Consider the following 22,897-nt stretch of genomic DNA (forward strand, 5'->3'; position numbering starts at 1 on the left):
CGCAATCAAATCCCGAATTCCTTAGGAAGGAATACTACTGAGCTCATCTTGAAACACCACTGTCAATAGTTACTTTTATTCGATGGAGAACATGTTAGATAGGCACTGGCGTGCATCTTATTATATGCTAGCCAAGGAATAGTCCGCCAAAGTAGTGAACCTACTGCGCTACTTTTTCTCCGTATGGTAAGAATTGTCGGTTGTCGACCACCCTCGAGATTGATTTTCTGGGGAAAGAGAGAACTAGAAGGCCGGACAAAAACTTTCTTTTGGGGTCTGAAAATTGAGAGGTGTTGATAGGCATTTAGACACGATGGTTGTAATTGTAAGGTGGTACCTTAGACACTGTTGCACATCATGTGAACAAAGAGCTGCCTCGGAAGTGGAGTCCTTGGGCCTCAGGCACTGTTTGCCTAAGTTTGGGATTCGACCTGTTCAACGGTAGATGGATCAAGTTTGGTCGGGCTACTGCAGGAACAAATGCGGAGAGGCCTTGGAAAGAAAAACATACATACGTCAACCCTTGCTTGAGCAGATGCAAGCTCTTGCTTTGTTCTGTGATATCTATACATGGGTGACTAAGGTATGTACCGTAAGTACTCATCCACTCAAATTCTTCGTCTTTATGTACCTCCCTAGATGTAGATTAAAATGTGACTGTCAAATCAATGATATCTGCTTGGCTGCCTCATTATTCCAAATCCTTCTCATGATTGACCCCGCCTATCTAAGGAAACTGCTTTCGATACCGCGACACTGCCGCAGAAACGCTTGATGTTTGCTTCCTTATCAAATACAGCCACTATCTAGCCACCCGTATTGAATGTGGAATCTGAAAGTTGATACATCGAGATCCGCATTCACCGCCTCCACCTTAGAAAGCTGTGATGGACTCATGATTAACGCAACTGAAACATGATGGGCGGAGGATTACTGTTTAGGGACTCGGATGATGAAATGATTTACAGTGCATAGCAAAGTGACAGGACAGAACCACCAAGCAAGGGACTCCAGAAGAGCTGTCATATCTTCATGCCGAAACTGACATACGTTTTGGATCCAGTGAGGAATGCAAAGCCAACAAATCGCAAACCCATCATTTGCCACCCGAGACAGTGCACTATAGACATAAGACTCCGATGCCTTCACGAGTCTGTCCGGTGATGTCTGACAATCCCCAAAACGCTATATCATGGAGTGCAGACTATTACTCCGTAGGGAAATCCCACATGCCTCTTCTCCAAGAGCACTTGACATATCTGTGTAACACAAATGAAAGTGCTGGGCCGAGTTTCCGGTTGCTTTCTCAAGTCTACCTTATGATTTGAGATTTCCCACGTACAAACCGCACAGTCGGGTACCTTACTGACTGACTGATTGAGAAATGAGACGCCAGGCTCCCAAGGTAAATGCTGGACGTCCGTTAGTGTCCATTGGATAATCTAAAGATAGAATCTGATCTTATTGGTCGACCCCTGACCTTTAATGACGGAAGGAAAAGCTTCCGGGGCCCGGAACGGTCCCCCGGCTGTTACCCAATTTCTAGCGATAAGCTGACGTTCAAACATGGGTCAGAAAAGGTTTCCAGAAGATGATACAAAACCACCACCAAATTGATAATTTTGGTAGTATCGTGCATCCGTCATCGATGCAAACGATGCCAATTAGGCCTCGATATTAAAATCTCCACTGCAATTTGGTTTAGGGTCGGTTGTCAGCACTATGGGCTCACTTAGATTGACAGTCTACCCACCTAGGCTTCCTCGTCTATGCATGGAAGTTGGACCAAGTCGTTCGAGAAGATATCGTCGAAGGCTCCGGAGCAGTACTAGCCTGCTAGTATGCCTCTAGATTCCAGCTCGAATTCTAGAATAAATTGGTCTCTATGGACTAGTTTATGGAGACCTACTTTCAGAGTCTTCTACGATGTCGACCGTCGGGTACATCATCCGATATCCGTCGAGTACCGACTGTAGTCACTACTAGTACTACTACTGTATTATTCCGTCCTAGACTGATGTTGTTTGCCTCTGCGTCCGGAGGGCTTGCAGCAGCAGCAAGGGATATCGCCACAACCGGAGTGCCACCACACAAAGAAAACAAAAGCCGTTGTCGCACAGACGAAAAATGAGATGAAGGAGTCACATCTGTCATTGCCTGTTGCCTACCGATGAACGCTGAAGGATCAACGCTAGGACCTGAGATTTGAGTATCTCGATTTTGAATTTCTGATATATCATAAACGTTGAGCCCATGTCATCGAGATTGTCAATCGGTGGTTCCGAACGGAGCACTGTAATTCGCCCGTCCGATGAGTGGTTAACATCCTTCCGAGAGTACCTTGCTTTACGGCGGACTGCCTCGGGGTGTCGATAGTCCGTACGTACTTAGGAGTCGATACCTACTATGACAGGTACCTCGTAAGTCGTTACCGACTGCAGACTCCCCACAGTCCGAGCACAGCATGGCTGGAGGACTAACGTAGCCTAGAACAAATGGTCGCACCCGTTACTGTGCAAAGTTGGAAATTTCGGTCTCTAGCCGACTTTGTGGAGTTAGAGAGTATGTACAAATTACAGAGCTGGTAAAGGCTTTGCACGGAAGAAAGGTAAACATGTCGTAGACATCTAACTTCACAATTTGACAAATGACAAAACACTCAGGCCGTTTTTCTTGAAGATAGCTACCTAGAAAAGACGAAATGTGGGTTTCGACGGCGCGTCCGTGGGCGGCGGATGGGCGGTAGTCGAAGTAAGCGGCTTCGCGGGAAGGTCCTCAAATCATCTTTGACAGCACATTGCACCACTGACCGGTAGGTGACCGTGCGAGTAGGAAATGTTCCTTAATTGAGCGGTTTTCTCCGGGCGAATCAGCTATCGACTATCACAGCTTGTTATCATGTTATTCTTCTTGTTTTGATGTTGATGATGAGGTTGTTGTTCTGGTTGCTATGAGCTTTAAGGTTAGGTATTAGCTTCGTGGTATGCTACCGAATTTGATTTCGCAACAAAGTGCCTATCTTGAGTTTCTCTGTATCACAGTAGGCTCCAAGAACTCAATTAGCAGAACTTCAAACTTAGAAGCTCGGTGTCTGGAAGGAGAAAGAGTAGAAAAATCATATCACGCTTTCAGACAGTCATAATGTCAAGGCCATACGCAATTAGCCACTCGGGTTCTAGACTTCCACTCATTACCGCTATGCAAAATACAAAGGTACATCGGAAACGTCAAACTCCTGACGTATCCTGATACTCATGATCATGCAACATATGTCCAGTGTCAATCAACAGCGCCAAGCCGGTTCCCACTGTCATTTCGCACCTAGTGGGAATGGACTAAGGAGCAGAGACTTCAGGGTAGCACATCCTTAGACTACGGATACTTTCTGTGACACTTTCCAAACAATCATACCATGCATGACGGCTCAAGATGGCAGGATTTCGGTGACGAGGCTCAAATGCCCTAAGTTATGATCCTTCACCCTGTCCGGTCTTTAGTAAACTTCAGATTTCCATCAGCCATGTACATGTGAAAAGCTTATTATCAATGTACCAGAGCATAGGGTTCTGGGATACGAGCATGGCTGTGATGATCTCCACAGTGTAGTACACTGCAGGATCTCGGGGCAGACTGCGCTGTCCAATCTGCTGATCCAAATACTCATACTCTATGCATATATTATTGCGTGATCATACAGCAGGACTACGAATCTGTATTTCGTGACACCATCCTTTCACAGCCAAAAAAGTAAATGCGAACATCAGTAGATCCCCCACTAAGCTGAGAAGAGCAAGTGGAGGCACGACCGTACCCGACCCGAAAGACTAGTGTTGATGGTCTGCGGAGGTTTACAAGGACTTTGCTGGAAGGAGCTAAGAGTGCGAGACTAAGCCGGAATCATCCAGGCTGTTGGTCGAGCTCCATATTCGAAGGTCGGCAAGCTCGAAATCTGAAACAGACTACGCGTACCTCAACCCTCCAATTAGACAGATGGGCTGACTCGGGAAAAGTGGCGACGACGTCTGGGTGTCCAGTTATGGTATGTCGTGATCCGTAGTGCCTGTCTTGGACTCTTGGTACGGAGTCACTGAGAGTGGTATCTGGATATTGAGCGACACTGTCAAGTTTCTGGTAGTTATTTCCGTACTCGAATGCAGATCCTCATTGATGGGATCCATAGAGACAATCTCGGGGAAAATCACAAAAGGATTTGCTGTTCATACGTTCGGGGAGCATCCGCAGGGCTTCCTTGAAAGAGGATCCTGTGAGCTAAAATTTTCCTGTTGGATTCTCTCTAGCAGTCCTTCAGACCTAATGATCGGCCTCCTTTCATAGACTTTCGACTAGAGCTCTCTAACTCTGGCCGTAGAAGACACTTCGAACACTGGACTCTTCCTTCCAGGACGGCCCGCTTCAGTACCAGGCCTAGAGGTTAGAGGACCGAATCCAAACTTCCAGGCAGGGGCACGTGCCTCCAGCGCCAAGCACGTGCCTTCAGCATCGATAATAATGGTAACATCTCCGTCCTCTGCCGCCACCATTATCAATGATCTGGCCACCTTCGCTAGACATTGTCCGTCACTGTGTCCCGGTGATTGGAAGATATTACTAAAACTGAAGCAATGGTCATCAGAGAATGATTCAGAACGCTGCAGTTCTACTAAGTGCCATCAATGCCAAGCAATCATATGTCCTCTTAGGATATTCCTATACGACGGAGCGTATTCGTTACGGAGAGTTGAGGTCCACTGGCACCAAGCTTCTCGGGCTAGCCATTTTGTCTAAGGCGATCCGCGAGGCTGTAGGGAGTATATTTTATACATTACACCGCAGGGCCTGAAGTTTCGCCTGAATAAGCCATAACGATAATAGCCCGTGGCTACTAGCAGCACACAATGTCATTGGTCGAGTGACTTCCCCTCCAGCCTCGCAGGTGGCCAACTTGCTGCTGTGGCTGGTCTAAAGCAACCCCCAAGTATGCCGAATGCAACCCCGGCACTTACATTAGGCGAAACACACAATGGGGCCAACAGAACAAGGATTAAGGAATCACTGCGTGCAAAAGAAGCTCGTGATGAAATCGCTATCTGTTAAGATAGTCTGAAGAGCGCCCCATGACGTTTCTTCCAGAGGGAAAAAAATAGCATGTCATTATTGGGGAGGACTATTGTGGTTGATCCTCATCATCAGAGAAGATCCTACGGTTGATGGCTCGAACACGTGCACTAATGGCAACCCCTCAGCGCTCACAGCTTGATTGCGTTCGCTGGGTGAGGCTACTGCATGCTAAGTCTCTACGGAGGACGCGGGATGCAGATTGCCCTTCGATTTGTGGAGGTGGACATACTAAACCATGGCGCTAGCCCGCTACTGTACTGTACCATAGAGGGAAAGTCCTGGGTGGGTGTTTTCTGTTCCTGCATTGGTCGGCAACTGGCATTGGTCGACGCTGCCGAGTCTAAGCCATTTACGGTATGTTGTTGATCTGAAAGTCAATAATAATATGGACGGCGGACAGCCAAAGCGTGGGATCAGCCTTCCAAGGTTCCCGAGTCCTCCATAGTCCATACGACCAGAGAAAGTCTAAGAGCTCGTATCTCTCTTGGATATGGAGAACCACCAAACTCTCCAGGTGGCTCTGATCTCCACGTTCAGAATGGACGGCAAGGGTGACGAAAAACAGAGTTCGTCCGGTGCCGCCCACCGTTGACTTAACAATGCCATTCCTCTGGTAACTCTCATGACGAAACTCTAACCCTGGAGGTTACTGAGTGCTGGGATGATGAAGATATGTTTGCCGAGGACCGAAAATATCAGCATATTATCAAGGTAAAGCGGGGTGAGACTGCTGTTATTCAGAAATCGGAGCTTCCTCACTTTGCATGACTCAACCTGCTACCTAGCCTGTTAATTGTCTATTTCTGAGACTGCATACCCGCCTATCACGTCGATGGGCTGGATATGGTCATACCTAGACTGATGGTGGTCCATAACACGCACTGAGTTATGAGTGCTGGTTATTACATGTCCACTACAACTGCAAGCCAAAGGATCACCAAGATTTGTGGAGAGTGTCTACGCCAAGGCTGTAATTTGATTTTCAGTCAGCTCTGAGGGAAAGTATCACTGTTTGCTGATACGGAGAGGTGCAGATATCGAATCGAATTTCCACATACGAAGCTAGGATAGGCCATCTCAAATAGCGCGATCCCGACAAATACAGGTGTGAACTCTATCTGTAAGGATTCAATATCGCGCTACTCCACATTCCAAGATACCCCTCTGACTTCTTGCGTATTTGGCCGAGAAGCTCAGAGGCTAATACGCTGCGGTGTTCTCCGTCAGACCGCGATGCTCCAATGGAGTTTCGAAGGCGTGGGTAGCCAAAGGGACCATGCATGAGACAATTGGAACGGTAATTGGTCTGCAGCTGGAAAGAGATGCGATGATACGATGTGCTTTCGCTCCTTTGGGACTTGATTGACGCCGTCTCCAAGGTTCAAATCCTTGTTCCTGATCGACGTCCGATCCCGGTTCGGAAGTCCTCCCAACCACTGGCTCCAGAATCCAGATACTGTCATGTTGCGAGGCAGAAACCAAATCCTTCTCTCACTGCTGCTCGGCGTAATGCCGAACAGCACAACAGACGGTCGGTCGGGGAGCGACTCTAAGGAGAGAAACGATAAGCGTATGAGGTATTTCCCTTGGCAGATCACTCAGCACGAGACCCTAGTAGGTGTGCGGTTCCATGGGTCGAAGTGGAAATCATTGAAGACTAATCTGGATCATAGCTCAGAACACGAGGACATTCCAAATGGTGCGCTGTGCGTACTGGATATTGCGCAATGACCTCGGAGCAGTGACCAAGGTGTGTCCTTGACTCCTCGCCCGTGCTTGATAGTCTGCTCGAGACTTTGGGTGCTGTGGGGAAGAGCTACCGTGAGAATCAAGCTTGAGAGCAGCAGCGCATGCCACGTAGTCTAACATACGGGCATCAAGTCTGGGTACCTTCGGGACATCTACTGCTGAATATGGCCCTGCCGCGGTGAGCAAGGTTGCACCTTAAGCGCAAGACTGCATGAGAACCATGGACCTTGTCCACCTTGCACATACAAGCAGGCTTATTAAGAGACCCAAGATGGCAGCACAGCACGAGACCATCTAGATCATGGAAATGCTTATGCTAACCTACATGATCAATACCACACAGCAGCAGAACGCTGTCGTCTTTGCCGAGATGGCTGCATCTGCAAGGACTCGAGAATCCAACGACTAGCCACATAGAACCAGGTCATGAATCCTTGCTCGCTGTACCATCCAGGGTCGTCCTAGAAAAAGGAACAAAAGTGTTGTCCCTCCTTCTGGAGGTACACGTCCAGCGCACCCATACGCGTAAACGCTAAACAAACAATCCTCGAACAACCACTATCTACCACCAGAAATAAACAGGTAAATGCGACAGCCTCAGTGGATGTAGTGTTGAGATCATGCTCCCAGAGGGAGACTCAGTCTCTTCCTATCATATATTCATCCAATTGTCTCATCACAGGCTTTGTCTGAAGAAGACAAAAGGAAGAAGAGAAGGAAAGAAAATTTCCTACGGAGTACTCTCCTCAACTCGCTTGGCATTTCGCATCCCACACAGAAAATCTCGATTATGTAATTGATACTCATATTCACCGGAACATCCAACATCATACGGAAGAACAGTAATTCCACCTTCCGAATCTCGCACAAGGATAAATTTCGTCGCAGCCAGCCAGCATTCTTACTTTTTCTTTTTCTTTTCTTTCTTCGTGCGGCGACACAACTACTATTTCACCCGTGTTGCCTGGACATCGATTCTCGTGATGTTATCCCAGGTGTCAGTTGTGTCACAGAGCGACGGAATTGCACACCGGTTCTACTTTATTGGTCTTTCTGAATTTCATCAAGGATGAGACCATTTGGTTTGGGATCGGACAAACTTCATTTTACTTTTCTGTGGGATTGCGATAGAACCGTAGAGAGTAGCTACGGATATTTGAATGAAAATAAAATATTTTGGGAATTGGATTTCTCTGAAGTCATCGTAGGTCGTAAATCTAATCTCGTATGCTATGTCCGACAGTGTCCTCGGTACGGAATACCGGTTTGCAACTCATGGAAGAGCTTATTCGCCCGGCTCATCTCCAATCTTCTCCAATTTGCCCATCTCTCTCTTCTCGCCGGCCTCGCCAAAGATCCTGATCCTATCCACGCGCAGCTTCTCGCTGTCTCCATCCCCATCAACAAAGAAGACGACCAACGACGTGACATTCTGGAACTTGACAAACCGCAAATCGACCTTCGCCGTCGCCGTTTTGGGATCCCAATCCTCGGGCTGAATCGTCACGGTCTGCACCGGCGTGATGTCATCCGCCTCGTCGAAGCCAAGGACATGCGAGCGGTTGGTGTACAGCTGAATTGTCTTCGGGCGCATCGGCGCCTCGTCGTCGTCCTCCGACGGAGACGCAAGAGAAGTCACCTGCAGCGAATGGACCTTGATCGTCGACTGGAAGGGAATAAAGAGCATCAGCTGCTCGTCCGTGTCACTCTCCACCCAGTCCGCGGGAGCGCCTTCCTTCTTCTTCCCGTTGTCACTCAGCGCGGACGGCTTCGACGGATCGAAAAGCGTCTTCGCGGTGCCGAAGTCGCTATCCCGGTTCAGCAGCTCCAGGCCCTTGGGGTCGTGCTGGTCCGTGATATCGCTGTATCCCTTGGGCACGGCGGCGCCGATCCAGCCGTTCCCGCCGCTGAGATCACCCGAGGCCTCGCCGGAGCTGGAGGTGTCGTTCTTGTTTGCTTCATCGGCGAGCTTGCGGACGGCGTCGGAGAGGGCTTTGGGGTCTGCGCCGCGGACGGTGGAGATGGGGCGGCCTTGCTGGAAAACGATGAAGGTGGGCATTCTGGTGAGACTGTTAGTTTCTATGCGTTTCTCGGAATCTGTGCCAGATGTGGTTTGTCGAATGGGTTTGACGTACGCTGTAACTCCATATGCATGGGCAATGTCTTGCTGCTCGTCAACGTTGACCTTGGTGAAGGTAATCCGGTTCGGACGCGAAAGCTGTTTGGCCAGCTGCTCGTACGCGGGGGCGATAGCTTTGCATGGTCCGCACCAGTCTGCGTAAACTTTGATAAAATAGTCAGTAGCTGTCCGTAGCACCGGGTTGAGTATGCCAAAGCTCGCGGTCGCGGGCAGCCAGACGAGTAGCGGGGGCGGGGAATCAGCAAACAGGGAGCTTACAGTCTGCGACGACAAACTTGGAAGTTGATAGAAGCGTGGAAAATTGCTCCTTTGAGGAGATGTGAACAGGTGCCGACATTATGGCGGCGGAATCTGAGAGCTAAGAAGATGAATGGAGGAAGGATGAAGTTGACAGTGGGGAGGAGGGATATGGTGGTTTTCTGTATCGGACAAAATATGTCATCAGCTGAGCCCCTCCACAACATCGCCGACAGCACCAGCAATGCTTGTAGTCGAGGAATGCATGACATTAGCCTGGAGCTTGTCATTTTATTTTTATTTTTTTTTTTTAGCTCTAGATGACAATATTGTGCCTGACTGATTGATGACCCTGATTGAACCTGTTATTTTAACGACTGCTTCTAGTCACTGCCATGCTAATTTATATATAAGATCATTCCTCGAATCCATACTGGCATCAATCCATAAGCTCATGAAAGTCATGGACCTCCATCCTCCATTCCATAAGAACGTTGAATAGACGCAGAGAGATTTATATGAACGTTCTACACGTAACAGCCATTCCTCAACACACTGTCCAACGTGGGGACAGTGGCCAACTGTCCCGCACTGGCACAAACTGCTCTGTACAGGAGCCACCAGGTCTCTATACCCAGCAAGCTCTCTGAGCGACGCGAGGGCCGTGATGTGTGCACGGCTGTTCTGAAATGCCCGTATCGAGTCGACGACTCTGAACCAGACACCCCGATCATGACTCTCAATCCTCTGCAGCAAGGCTTAATCCCATCCAGGGACAGCCAGCGAGTATCTAGCCTCGATGTCCAACGACCAGGGCAAAGACAGGCCATATAGCCAATCCCAATTCCAATATCAACCACCAAGCCATCCAAAGCTCAACCTTCGCCCTCTTCCATCGCAAACAAAATCTTCATCCAGAGACTACACCCCCGGCACCCGATAACAACCTCCCCATGCTCAGCCTCCTTCTCCAAATCCACCTCAGTAACCATGAATCCCCTCTCATCTCCACACCGACACCCCCGATACCAGCACAGTAGGCCCTGTCCCTCCCCATCGCCCGTCTCCTCGCAAACAAGATCCTCCAAATCAACTACCTCAAGACCCGTATGAAACGCCGCCACGGCGCTCTTCTCCCCCTTCCCCACTGTCACCCGCTCAAGCCGGAGGACACGGTCATATTCCGCGCGCAGCGCAGGGTCAGAAAGCGTCTTGTAAGCTGCTGTTATCTCGTCAATGGTGAATGTTGGAGAGGCGTCAGCGTTGCCGTCGGGACTCGGGCGCTGGGCGGTTTTCGCATCGTGTGTTGGGGAAGGTATGGCCGCGATTGAAGGTGCCTTATCCGGGTGGTGTTTCAGGAGAGCTTTGTGGTATGCGACTTTGAGTTGTTGTTTGGATAGGGCTGTTGGGGGAGTTGTGAATGGGAGGTTGAGGATTTCGTAGTAATCATGTCGCGGGGTCTGGGATCTGGTCATCCTGTGGGCGGTACTCTGGGAGGTGGTGGTAGTTATTGAGAAGGGAAGAGGCTCGCTGATTCGAGGGGAGCCCGTTACTTAGGCATGAGTGTTCCTTGAGCGTAGGATGGAGGAAAAAAGATGAGTGGGATGAAGCCCGCGGATGTTGAATCGGACCAAAAAAATGCGATGTCGGGTTACCGCCACCTCTCGATTTGAAGCGGTTCCGCTGTATCTGACTGCGTTCTTGCCAGCTGCAACGTGAACATCTCACATTATTGAATGCAGGCTACGCGCTTCGCTCTTCAGGCAAAATTCAGAGTATGCAACAGAATTCAAATCTTCTTGGTATGGTTAATGCTAGGAATATGTCTATTGGCACAAGTACAGTTTATAACCCAATTTATGACATGCTCCAACTCGTCGCCCAAGTTTCTCAGAGTAAATCCAAGCGTCACACAATGACATGGCCATAAGAAAACGACAAATCACATGTCGGATATCAAGATACGAACAAACTAGAAATGCAGTGCTATCTAGGAAATGAAAAAAGATCGAAGTCAACAGTGAAATTCCTTACTCAGAGGTCTTGAAGACGTAGCGGTCCTCAGCCTTGCTGGTAAAGGGGACACCAAGCTCGAGGAGCTTGACGAAAGCGTCCGAGAAGTCCTTGAAGAAGGCATCGCTGTCCCTGGCATAGCGCTCGACGTGCTTCTTGAACTCCTTGTCCTTGACCAGGGCAAGATCGGCGGGAAGCATCATCAGGGTCTTGGTGGTCTTGTCGGTGAACTGGGCGGGGCCGTTCCACTTCCGGTTCTGCCACTTCTCATCAACAAGCAGCCGGAAGAACTCGTTGGTGAAAACGGTAGGGCTGAAGTCCCAGGGGCCGTCGTAGCCAGAACGGTCGGGGTGAGCACGGCCCAGAGCGTGGGCACCAATCAGAGCGACGATCTCCTGGTCGTTGAATCCCATGCGATAGAAGATGTCGCGGATGTGCCGCTGGTCCTTGGAAGCATCGGGGAGACGTCCGTCAGGGGTGCAGCCAGCTACGTCCTTGTCCTGACGGCCAGGGCGCCAGGGAACGGCGGGACCACCCAGTTCCTGGATGGCGCAGGCGCCGGCCAGAGTCCAGAGATCGGAGTAGGTAATCCAAGGGAACTGGGCCTTGATGGGTTCGAGGAAGTCCCGAGCAATCTTGAGACCAGCGTTGGCACCGTGGTCGGACTCGGGGGCGAATCTCATGGTAGCGCCGTTGCTTCCTCCAGTGCCGGTCTCCTTGTCATAGGTACCACTTGCATGCCATGCCAGACGGACGAGAACCTATCAAAACATCAGAAGTCAGCACTCTGTTCATCGCCCATGTATTTCATTGACAAGCGGAAAAAGACATACTGGTCCATAGCTGCCATCATCATAGTCGGTCTCATCGGCAAGACGGCGAGCAATGGCATCGTACACCTTCTGGTAGTCCTCCTTGCTAGGAACAAAGGTCTTGGATGTAACGGAGTCGCTGCCGTTCAGGTAGAAGTATGCACCGGCACCACCAGCCACGGCGAGACCAGCCCAGAGGAAGACGTTGGACGAGGACTTGCCCGAGTTGGCTTCGGAGGCATAGCCACGACGAGCAGCGGCGCGGAAGCCCTGAGATGGGAGACCAAAGCGAGCGGCGCGGACAGCAGGACGGAAGGAGGAGGTAGCAGGAGTGGAGCGTAAGAAGGCGCGCGAAGCGGATCTAGCAGCCGAAGCCATTGTGAAGTAGAGGAAGCGACGGAAAGGAATGTGTAGAGATAAATGAGCTTTCGATTGATTGCAGAGGAAAGACAGAAAGAGCGATAGATACTTTCTAATATACAAAAGTCAATTCAAGAAACAGAGTGAATCTGACAAATGGGAGAGGAAAGGATAAGAAGGATAAGGAGGAGGGCAGGGATAACTGGCTACTAATAAAGTGCAGCAGCTCTTCTCATTGCATAAGAGATAATCCCCTCATCCTCGTCCCTAGACTACAGAAACGCCGAAGCCCATCGAAGCCCCAGGAGAAGCCGTAAGCACCAATCAGGATGCACAGATTTGTGAGCTCTGGACCCGATTCTTTTGACTCAGCAGATATTCTCTCCGCATTTTCCCAGAGGTTCTGCTTTTCTTCGGCATAAGGCAGATGGATAGACCAAGCATAAGAGGGGATATGGATCATGAATAGCCGTGGCAATAGGCCGATCCATGGCTCCCTATGCTCATTTGCCTCCTGCACCTGGGATACTATTGATCATTCCTTTCGAAAGATTTACTGTTGCTTGCGTTGATACCATTATCCTTTTGTCAGAACAATGATCGAGTTCGTTAACAATCGGTTGTACCAGCAACGATGATAACCGAAGATGGCTCGTCGGGCGGATCCTAGCACCGTCATAACATTATTAACAGGAACACGCTCTTTGGCAGAGACTCTCATGAGTCTCAGTAACCGCGGCAGATTCCGGTCTCCACTCTCCCTCTCGCGCTCATTCTTCATTGGTGTCCCTGTTCTGCTTACTCGAAAGTTATCTCACTCATCCTGAGTTCGAGACTCGTTGCGATTTATCATCAACTCAAGCGGCGATGGAACAGGTCACAAAAAATCTTCATCACATCGACTCCGGTGTGCTGATTATCAATTATGATAGACGAATGATACTAGGTACCGTACTAGAAACCAGTTGAAGAAGGCAACAGACTAGTATTAGACATCATCCGCCCCTCGATTCCGCTATTCCGCACATCTTGCGGCGGCAAAACCTCCTATAGATCGATGCAACCGGAAGTAGGTAAGCTATTACATTGTATTGCTGCCTTCATGAGCAGATAGCCTAGAGGATCTGCTTGGAGACACAAAATGCTTCCAAGGACCTCTCTACAGGACGTTCATGGAGGGAACAATATCGTTCGCATTGATATATTCTCATTATGAAATAACAAAAGTAGGATGTCCGTCGTAAAAAAGTCCTGCCGTTCGAGAAAGACGAACACCAGGGTGGAGTAGACGCAGCTCTGCTAAAAACTGTTTGGTTTTGATCTTCCACTGAACGAACAAAATAAAAAGCATACGACTTGGCCATTGAGAGACTAGACGCGTGCTGTGTGGTTATAACAACATTGGTACAGAGTATAGAGAAGACGACATCGAGACTTGCATTGAGACTACAGGTAATAGCTCATACATCAATGAGCATGCCGCAGTTCGCAGTATGCGAATTGTCCCTTGATGAGTTGTATTGTTGAAGAGAAGAAGAAGAGGGTCTTCGCGCGAAGAAGAAATATGAAAACTTCGACAATGGAGGTCACCTGACTTAGTATGTGCTAGTGCTATGCTAACATACCACGTGATGCACTTCCAGCATTCCCTTTATATTCTTCATCCTCCACACAACAATTTTCTTTCTTTTCTTCTTTTTTTCCTCATTACACTTTTCATGAAACTACGAACGCATAATCAACCTCCAAATCCTAGTCTTTCCTACAGGTTGGTAGGTCATATTGGCGTACTAGAATAAATATTTCGGGGCATAATAAGGCTCCTCTACCGTGCTGGAGTTTCTTCCGAGACTCTGAGTGCGATGGTGGGGTGAGTCACCTGCTGCTCATACATTCTATCATAACCATCACTGTATGATATTCGCAGTGCGAAGCGTAGTTTTTCCTCTGTAGCCCATCAACATGATGCATCTTGAGGTTAGCTGGAGTTCTTTTGCAAAAACTGAAAGCCCAACTTCGCTTGAGACGGTCCATATCGCCGGCCAGAGGCATGTGGTATCTATCTATGGCTGTTGCGACTGTCGGACAGCCATACAACCAGTGGACATTGGACTGAAATAATTGGAGGGAATTGAGAAAATTAAGAGACTGTCACAGACCTTTTCTGTGCTTGGCAGTCAAATAGTCAAGACTCGAAAGTTGGTTCAGGTCGGTTGCCCCTGGCGCGGTCTTGACTAGGGAATCCATACCAGAGGCTGGAATGTGCAGTCCTCCACGAGACAGTTTAGATTCTGCCCGACAACCAACGGCAAAAAAGCCATTGTCCCTCTAATTATAGCTCCAGAAACATCATTATATTGATATCAAATCCATAAGATCAAAGAGATGTCTATATAGTACGCCAAGAGCAGGGAAACCGATGCGGTGACTGTCGTCTGTCTTCCCCACACCACCACCATCTTATCATCCCTGACCACTTCGCTTTCTCTCTTACTTCTCCTGGACTATCTAGCTTCTGCGATTCATTCCCCCTCCTCCTTAACATCTCTTCTTGACGATCTCTGCACTCTCTTTGATTGTATTCTTAGAACCCTTCGCGTTGAGCCTTTCGTTCATATCGTGTAAATATGATTTGTCTTTCTACTTGAGATCCCACTATCTCCCGCATACGGAAGATCGGCCCGGCCTCTGCCACTTTTTCTCCATCGTTCGTGAATAGCTTCTGTCTGTTCCCAACCCAGTTCATCTCTTCCTTGGACGTTTGATACCCTCGCCTTCTGTTAGTTGCTTCTAGAACATCAACAAAGAGACGGCCAGGCAGTCTCTCCGGATTTTACCAAGATGCCCAGCATTGTCAGTAAGCGGCAGCAACAACGAAATGAGAAAGCCTTGCAGGATCTCATCCGTTCAGTGCCGGGCAATGATCGATGTGCGGACTGTGGAGCCTTCAACCCAGGTATGCTCTTGGAGACTGTATATAGTTGCAGGCCAATCGCTGACAAGCCACTTCCACACAGGATGGGCCAGCTGGAATGTACGTATACCACACGGTTGCACATAATTCTACCGCCACTTTACGATAACTGATCCGATGAAATACAGATGGGAATCTTCTTATGTATGCGGTGCGCAGCTCTGCATCGTAAGCTGGGCACACACATTTCCAAGGTCAAGTCCTTGACCATGGACACTTGGACGGCCGAACAGGTTGATGTGAGTGGATGGGCCAAGCCAACAATGTGAGAAGGCATGAGCTGATTGTCTATGGTACACAGAACATGAAATCACACGGGAATACCCTCATGAACAAGATCTTCAATCCCAAGAACGTCAAACCTCCGGTCCCCAAAGATATCGACGAGGCCGATTCGAGCATGGAGCGGTACATCCGGCAGAAATACCAGTATCGTTCCCTGGAGGATGGAAAACCGAAACCACCAAGCCGTCATGATTCCAGCTACGACATGTCGCCAGAGGGCTCACCCCCTCCACTACCTCCGAAATCTGGCCGGTTTCCGGGCCCTGGGTTGCGATCTGCTTCCTCCACCTCGAACCTCCAGCGGTCGTCCAACAGACCCTTTGCGACCTCACCTCGATCCGAAAGACACGATTCCCCACCACCCCGAAACGTCTCAACTTCCGGCTCTCAAGGGTTTGGACTTTCCGTCCGTGATACAAGTGATGCATCATTTGAGTCGAAGCTGACCCAGCTGAGAGATATGGGGTTCACCAACGAGCGCCGAAACGCAGCGGCCCTGAAAGGTCTTGACGGTAACCTGAAGATGACCATCGAGACTTTGCAGAGATTGGGGGAAGGGCCTGCATCGCTGGGACAGCCTTCGGCATCTGGCAATACCACAAACAATTCTACTAGAGGGGACAGTTCGGCCAATCCGTTCGACCAGCTCGACTCCAAACCGTCTCCCCAGACGAGCAGCGCTTACAATCCGTTTGATATGCCAACGTCGCAAGCGCAACAGCAACTCGCACCTGCACCCGCGCCTGTGCAGTCTCTCGAGGGGTCTTTCCAGCATTTACAAGTTTCGCAGCCGTTATTCCCGCATCAAACCGGAGGATATCCTGGTCGTCAAGCTTCGCTTCCTCAGCCCCTTTACCAGCACCCTCTTACCCCTCCTGTCACCTCGACCCAATCACAAGGCACATACATCTCATCACCGCAAGCATTTAATGGAAGCCAAAACCCGTTTTTCCAATCGGGAACCCAGCCGCAAGCGCCCTTCACTAGCACACCGCTCACCCAGAGCCCTGGCGTTGCTCAGACAAATCCCTTCTTCAGCCAGTTCGGAGCGGCGGCGACCTCAATGCAGTCACAAGCCCAACAGGTCTCTGGAGGTGCACTGCCTAATCCTCCCCAGCATGCGAACACCATGCCAGCATTGTCCTCCACATCGCCTTTTAGCCAGGGTTCTTACCAACAGCAGCCGCCACCGCAACAACAACTGATGCAGCAACCACAATTCATGCAGAACCAACCACAGTTGCAGGGGCAGGGCTTTGCCTCCCAGAATCCATTTCAATCGATGGCAGCCCCAAATACACCACAGAATGCGGTCTATCAATCCCAGTATCAGTCACAAGTACAGGGCGGACTGCAGCAGCCCACTCAGTACATGGCTCCTCAGCCCACCGGCCGCGTGGACAAGGGCAGCATCCTTTCTCTGTACAATACGTCATCCGCGCCGACGTCCGGGATGCAGCAGCCCCCTCAAATGCAAGCCCCGATGGGAATGTCGCTGAACCAAGCGCCCCAAAACCAGCCAATGCCAAGTATCAGCGAGCACCAGAACAACGGCCCTCAGTCCTCCGCTGCCCCCCAGTTAGCCGGGTCACGGAATCCTTTCATGGGTGGACAAGGTGCCCCCGGTGCTGGAATGGACCTGACACCAAAAGCTTCTCAGCTGAATGGCAATTTCCCCAAAACCCACATGAGCCAGCAGAGTGTAGATATCAATGGCTTCCAGAGCGGACGGCACAGCCCCGACGCCTTTGCCAATCTGAGCGCACGTTACCGGTAGCCCTGTCTTCCGAAGGCGCTTTGAAAATAAGCGCTCTGAAAATATTTTCTTCTGTGTATATTCATCTACTGTATCTGATCTTGGCGAATGATATGGTGAGCAATTGGTTGCATCATTAGCTGGCGTTTGTGATTTTGGCATTAGAATGAAGAAGCGGGCCTTGTTGAGCTCGGTGTATGCTACGTTATAGCTGGACATATCAGCTAGGGTATATAGTACAATTCAGGAGCAAATGGATAGCGCTTGTCACGGACGAGGTCATTCAAAAGGGACAATTGCCACAGATTGAATCCAAGTTTGCTATGTTCGATAGATAGTACAGGGATAGCACATAAATAAGATCCAGAAATCCAGGAGGTATCACATGTACGTATTTGCAACAAGCGACCAGTCCGAAAAGAATTTAAAAAAAAAAAAATAAAAAAAATAAATCCTACGCCCATAGATCCCGCTCAAGGAGCTTCGTAGTCTTCTTCTTCTGCCTCCAGTCCCTGAACCAGTCCCCTCCCCAAGCCGTCCATGGCGACCGCGTCCTTGTCCACTGCGGAATCTGAACACCTAACCAGGATGTCCGCTTCCGCTGGCTCCACGGCCAGCGCCACGACGACGGCCACGACAGAGAGAGCGAAGACGACGGGGCAGCAGAAGAAGACGAGATCCACCGACGGAACCGCGAGAGCTTGCCATCACGCTTCCCGCTCGCTTCTTTCCGAAAACTCTCGATGATCCGGTCGAATTGTCGATCGCGGTTCTCGAGCTCGCGTTGGCGGGTGGCGGATCGCCAGCCCTGCTGTTCGGCGGGGTCGAGGCACCAGACTACGATGTCGCCTTTGCGGCGCCTGTCGTCGTGCCAGGCTGTGTTGAAGGAGCGGTAGCATTCGGCGTAGGAGCTGGCGCGGAGGAGGGATTGGAGGGTTGGCTCGAGCTGCGCGAAGAAAATGAGGTAATCGGGCCATTCGTGGGTGGTGTGGTTGGTGTTTGTATTCGGTGGCTGGGGGTGAGGTTGCGAGGAGAGGTAAGATGGTTTCCGAGGGATGTGGCGGAGGCCGCCGGCCATGTGGCCGCGGAGGAACTGGGCGGGGTTGGCGTAGAATTGGTCTGCTTCGTCCATGTAGATGGCTTTTTGGGCGGCGGTTTGGTCGACGGGGGGCTCGCAGGTAAGAGCCCAGGCGTGGATTGTGGGGTAGACGAGGTGGGAGCGCCAGGGGGTGCTGTGGCAGGGCATGAGGAAGCCGGCTGTGATTCCGTGCTGAGAGGGGTCTTTGACTGAGGGACTGAGGTTCGAAGGAGTTTGAGCGACCGGAGCATGTAGCTCGTGCTGTTTCCTGAGGTATGAAAGGACGTTGGGCGGTCCGGATGCGTGGTAGATGGTCGTATAGAGGGCAATAACGATATTGACCAGCAATAGGAAGACGAGGGTGAGCCTCCTGGGCATATATGATCGGGACGAGCGGAGGACCGCAGGAAGGAAGACGTCCACCAGAGGTGGTGCGCTTAGGATGTGAAGAGATGGTAGAAGGGGATAGATGAATCGCACTTCCTTGTGAGAGACCAGGGATAGAACAAAAGGCATGGCCACGCATATCAGCGCAAGCTGCGCTTGCACGAGAGTCTGCAAGTGCCACAATCCGCGCGTCCGTACCTGGGCCAGAGCGCGGTACAGGCCAACGAGAGAGAACGGCAGTGCGGTGGTAAGTAGAAGGGGAAACCCCTGCGAGACATAATAATGCCAGTCATTTCTCCCGTAGAAGACCGCTAGAGACTGTGCGATGTTGAAATACAGGAATCTTAAAGGAGGAAACGTCCAGCTTCCGTAGAAGAGCCGATCCACCACGGACGATAAACCCAGAACGACACAGCTATAAGGTCATCAGCCATCATTTTGCAACGTGCCTGGCAATACCAACTCACCCGCAAAGCAATACTTCGCGCACGAGAATTCCCCTCCTGTCCCAGGAAGTTTGAAACCATGCGACGCTGGCCAAACTCATCCAGATGAGGACGTTTGTCGGTCGCAGAATACAGGCGACAGCCGCTAGGGACAGGCATTGACGTAGCCTACGCTGCCGTGTGAGATATATACAGATCCAATGGACGTCTACCATACCTTTGTAGCGAGTCTGACACCTCTTGACCCCTCTGAGCACGCTCCCTGCTGGCCGCACGAGTAGCCTTCTTGTGTTCAGGTGTCACAGATGACCAACCCCAGGGCCACAGATAGAGAGCGACAATGGTAATTGTCGTTTCAAGGCAATTAGACAATGTCCTGGTGGAACAAAACCATTGCCATGGGCTAACGACAGTCAAGGCAAGCTTCGACAGTCAACCTCGGTCCTCATATCGATAATTAGGCAAAAAATGACTTGAACATACAGTAGCCCAGGCCTCGTAACTTCGAGCGCCATAGACATAGCGAGCCAACTTCCAAGTATAAAAGTCCCCGAGCCCCGCGATTACCGCCTGTGCAGTTTTAGGAGCGGCGACGAGAAGATCCGCACGCGATGCGGGGGAGAGGCGGAGAAGCTGGGCGACGACATCGGCGGCGGAGTAGACAGCGGCGAAGAGGAGAGGATGGATGGAAGACCTCAGTTGATGCCTCCATTCCTATATTGTGACACCAGTACCCAGAAATTAGTAACTGAAACAATGTAACTGGTTGGAGCAACATCGAATGCGACGCATGGCTGCACAGGATAATGTTGGGGGATGCGACTCCACTAACCCAGGTTATCCATGCCCCCTGATTTTCTCCAAATGCGATTTGCCAGGCAGGCTCAAGTGATTGAAAATATTCATCGGGTTGGAAAAAGGTGCGAACAGTAAATGCGTTGACCAGCCGAAAAGCGATTAAGAACAGAAGAATATTGGTTGCCAAGGGCGTTGTTGATGTCGGTGATGTTTGGGTACTACTTGATGGAGGAGACCGCGGCCTCAGGCGCGAAGTCGGCGGCGGGGAGTGAAAGGACGGAGACGATGAAGAGGACGACGACGTGAAGGACTTCCTTCGACGCGACGAGGACATGGTCGTAGGTAAACGTCACAGGGCGTATCTAACCCCGCGATATCCTCCGATGCCAGCAGAGAGTGTAACAAAATCAATAAACTACCTAATAGAGAGGCCAAGAGGACAAAGTGTCCGGGCCGGCAAAAAGCGATGGGATCCGCCCCGGTCATGCAGTGGAGGCGCGGAAACGATGAGTAATGGACCGGACGACAGTGGACAAATGGACGAACCGGAAGCCCCAGATCGGCCAGGCGAAGAAGGAATAAAGTCAGGTGGAAAGCAAGCTGACTGGATGACTGGAGGAAAGGTGGATCGCCGACATCATGGTCGCTGGGGATAGCGCGTAGACCTGCACTTAGCGATATACAGCGGGTAAACCTGCACTTAGGGGTCTAGTCCTCCTTCGGAGTCCATGTCTCTCGCCTCAAAAAGGTGACACCAGCGGGTCTCAAAACGCTGCGGATTGGAATGGCGATTTCTACCTATTTGCTCCTCTGCCGTTTTTCCTTCTTCTCCTACGGTGCTCAATTCTAACAGGTGTTTCCCATCCTCGTGCTATTAAAGGACGGTAACTTGCTCGTCTCGGACTGTTCAGCGGACATTTTCTCACCCACCTTATCTTCCTCTTGTGACGCTCCTCACCATACCTTCGAATCTTCTTACTCCATATTATCTTTGATCAATAATACGATTTCAAGATCACCTCGTCTCTTCTTTCCGCCAGCATGTCTGCCAACGGAACCAGTTCTTACCATGCGTCCTCCACGCAGGAAGCCATCCAGGCGGAGAAGGAGTTCGCAGCCCACAACTACCATCCTCTCCCTGTTGTCTTCGCTCGTGCTCAGGGCACCTCCGTTTGGGATCCTGAGGGCCGCCACTACCTCGACTTCCTGTCGGCGTACTCTGCCGTCAACCAAGGCCATTGCCATCCCAAGTTGGTGGCTGCACTTGTCGACCAAGCCTCACGATTGACCTTGAGTTCCCGTGCCTTCTACAATGACGTATTCCCCCGTTTTGCCGAATTCGTCACCAAGTACTTTGGTTTCGACATGGTTCTGCCCATGAACACAGGAGCGGAAGCCGTGGAAACAGGAATCAAGATTGCTCGCAAGTGGGGCTATAAAGTTAAGGGTATTCCAGAGAACCAAGCCGTTGTTCTGAGCGCGGAGAATAACTTTCACGGACGTACTGTAAGTGCACGCGAGAATCAATTGATTCGAACATTATAGATTGACCGGCCTTCTTCATCTAGTTCGCCGCCATTTCCCTGTCTTGCGATCCCGAGTCGCGCGAAAACTACGGTCCGTACCTGCCAGGTATCGGGTGCACAATCCCTGGAACCAATAAGCCCCTCAAGTACAATGACAAGGCAGCCCTGCGGGAGGCCTTTGAGAACGCGGGACCCAACCTTGCCGCCTTCCTGGTAGAGCCTATTCAGGGCGAAGCAGGCATTGTCGTTCCCGACGATGACTATCTGCGGGAGGCGAGAGCTCTGTGCGATAAGCACAATGTCCTGCTCATCTGTGATGAGATTCAGACGGGCATTGCCCGTACAGGCAAACTGCTCTGCCATGAGTGGAGCGGAATCAAGCCCGACCTGGTTCTGCTGGGCAAGGCTATTTCCGGTGGCATGTACCCTGTGTCTTGTGTCTTGGGTCGCAAAGACGTCATGCTCACCATTGAGCCTGGTACCCACGGTTCCACCTATGGCGGTAACCCTCTGGCCTGTGCTGTGGCTATCCGAGCCTTGGAGGTCGTTCAGGAGGAACACATGGTTGAGAGAGCCGAGAAACTCGGTCACGTTCTCCGCCAGGGCCTGGAGGCTATCAAGAGTCCAATTATCCAAACCGTTCGTGGCAAAGGATTACTCAATGCGATCGTCATTGACGAGTCCAAGACCAATGGACACACTGCTTGGGACCTCTGTATGTTGATGAAGGAGAAGGGCTTGTTGGCCAAGCCAACCCATCAGAACATCATTCGCCTTGCTCCTCCTCTTGTGATCACTGAAGAAGAGATCCAGAAGGCACTGGAGATCATCGCACAGGCTGTTTCTGAGCTTCCAAACCTTAAGGGTGAGGCAGAGGACAAGGTCATCCCCGGCCCAGAGAAGAACGTCAAGATTAGCCTTGAAAATTAAGGAGAGTTTGGCAAAGTCTTTAGAGTTCCTCAGAACTAGGGAACACCCAACACACAACGCGTTAAGCGATTGACCACGGGCTTCTAGCCCTTCGTCCGCTAAACGAGTGTGAACGCAACCCGACCAGAGACGGTAATGTCTGCTGGCCGCTGGAAGTGGAGGAATGAGACAATGTCTCGCTCAAGGCGACGAACGTACTCACTCGACCCTCGATGCTTTGTATATTGCCCATAAGGATGGGACAACAACTTGATGGCAGTTATGAATGAAGTAGTCTATGTTTGATAG

At 50.6% G+C, this 22,897-nt stretch overlaps 6 protein-coding genes across 6 annotated transcripts; 2 read left to right on the forward strand and 4 right to left on the reverse strand.

Annotated features, from left to right (window-relative positions):
* Positions 1–8,152: 8,152 nt before the first annotated feature.
* Positions 8,153–9,344, reverse strand: ALT_5384 (thioredoxin-like protein 1; the record flags this gene model as incomplete). The annotated part of the gene is made up of 3 exons (XM_033563675.2): positions 8,153–8,927; positions 9,003–9,150; positions 9,266–9,344. 3 exons carry the CDS (start codon positions 9,342–9,344, stop codon positions 8,153–8,155), a joined length of 1,002 nt encoding a protein of 333 aa, XP_033419566.1.
* Positions 9,345–10,119: 775 nt separating this feature from the next.
* On the reverse strand, positions 10,120–10,719 carry ALT_5385 (diphthamide biosynthesis protein 4; the record flags this gene model as incomplete). Its single annotated transcript, XM_033563676.2, has 1 exon — positions 10,120–10,719. The coding sequence occupies one exon, from the start codon at positions 10,717–10,719 to the stop codon at positions 10,120–10,122; it is 600 nt and encodes a 199-aa protein (XP_033419567.2).
* Positions 10,720–11,274: 555 nt separating this feature from the next.
* On the reverse strand, positions 11,275–12,447 carry ALT_5386 (peroxidase; the record flags this gene model as incomplete). The annotated part of the gene is made up of 2 exons (XM_033563677.2): positions 11,275–12,018; positions 12,091–12,447. The coding sequence occupies 2 exons, from the start codon at positions 12,445–12,447 to the stop codon at positions 11,275–11,277; spliced, it is 1,101 nt and encodes a 366-aa protein (XP_033419568.2).
* A 2,823-nt stretch (positions 12,448–15,270) lies between these two features.
* ALT_5387 (ADP-ribosylation factor GTPase-activating protein) lies at positions 15,271–17,465 on the forward strand (the record flags this gene model as incomplete). The annotated part of the gene is made up of 4 exons (XM_033563678.2): positions 15,271–15,385; positions 15,447–15,463; positions 15,532–15,642; positions 15,705–17,465. The coding sequence occupies 4 exons, from the start codon at positions 15,271–15,273 to the stop codon at positions 17,463–17,465; spliced, it is 2,004 nt and encodes a 667-aa protein (XP_033419569.2).
* A 433-nt stretch (positions 17,466–17,898) lies between these two features.
* On the reverse strand, positions 17,899–20,487 carry gpi10 (putative glycosylphosphatidylinositol-alpha 1,2 mannosyltransferase; the record flags this gene model as incomplete). Its single annotated transcript, XM_033563679.2, has 5 exons — positions 17,899–19,324; positions 19,377–19,523; positions 19,573–19,778; positions 19,839–20,069; positions 20,188–20,487. The coding sequence occupies 5 exons, from the start codon at positions 20,485–20,487 to the stop codon at positions 17,899–17,901; spliced, it is 2,310 nt and encodes a 769-aa protein (XP_033419570.2).
* Positions 20,488–21,194: 707 nt separating this feature from the next.
* Positions 21,195–22,609, forward strand: car2 (ornithine-oxo-acid transaminase; the record flags this gene model as incomplete). The annotated part of the gene is made up of 2 exons (XM_033563680.1): positions 21,195–21,659; positions 21,722–22,609. The coding sequence occupies 2 exons, from the start codon at positions 21,195–21,197 to the stop codon at positions 22,607–22,609; spliced, it is 1,353 nt and encodes a 450-aa protein (XP_033419571.1).
* Between the last annotated feature and the right edge of the window lie 288 nt (positions 22,610–22,897).

Source organism: Aspergillus lentulus (assembly GCF_001445615.1).
Source record: "Aspergillus lentulus DNA, contig: Alt09, strain: IFM 54703, whole genome shotgun sequence".
NCBI classification, from domain to species: domain Eukaryota; kingdom Fungi; phylum Ascomycota; class Eurotiomycetes; order Eurotiales; family Aspergillaceae; genus Aspergillus; species Aspergillus lentulus.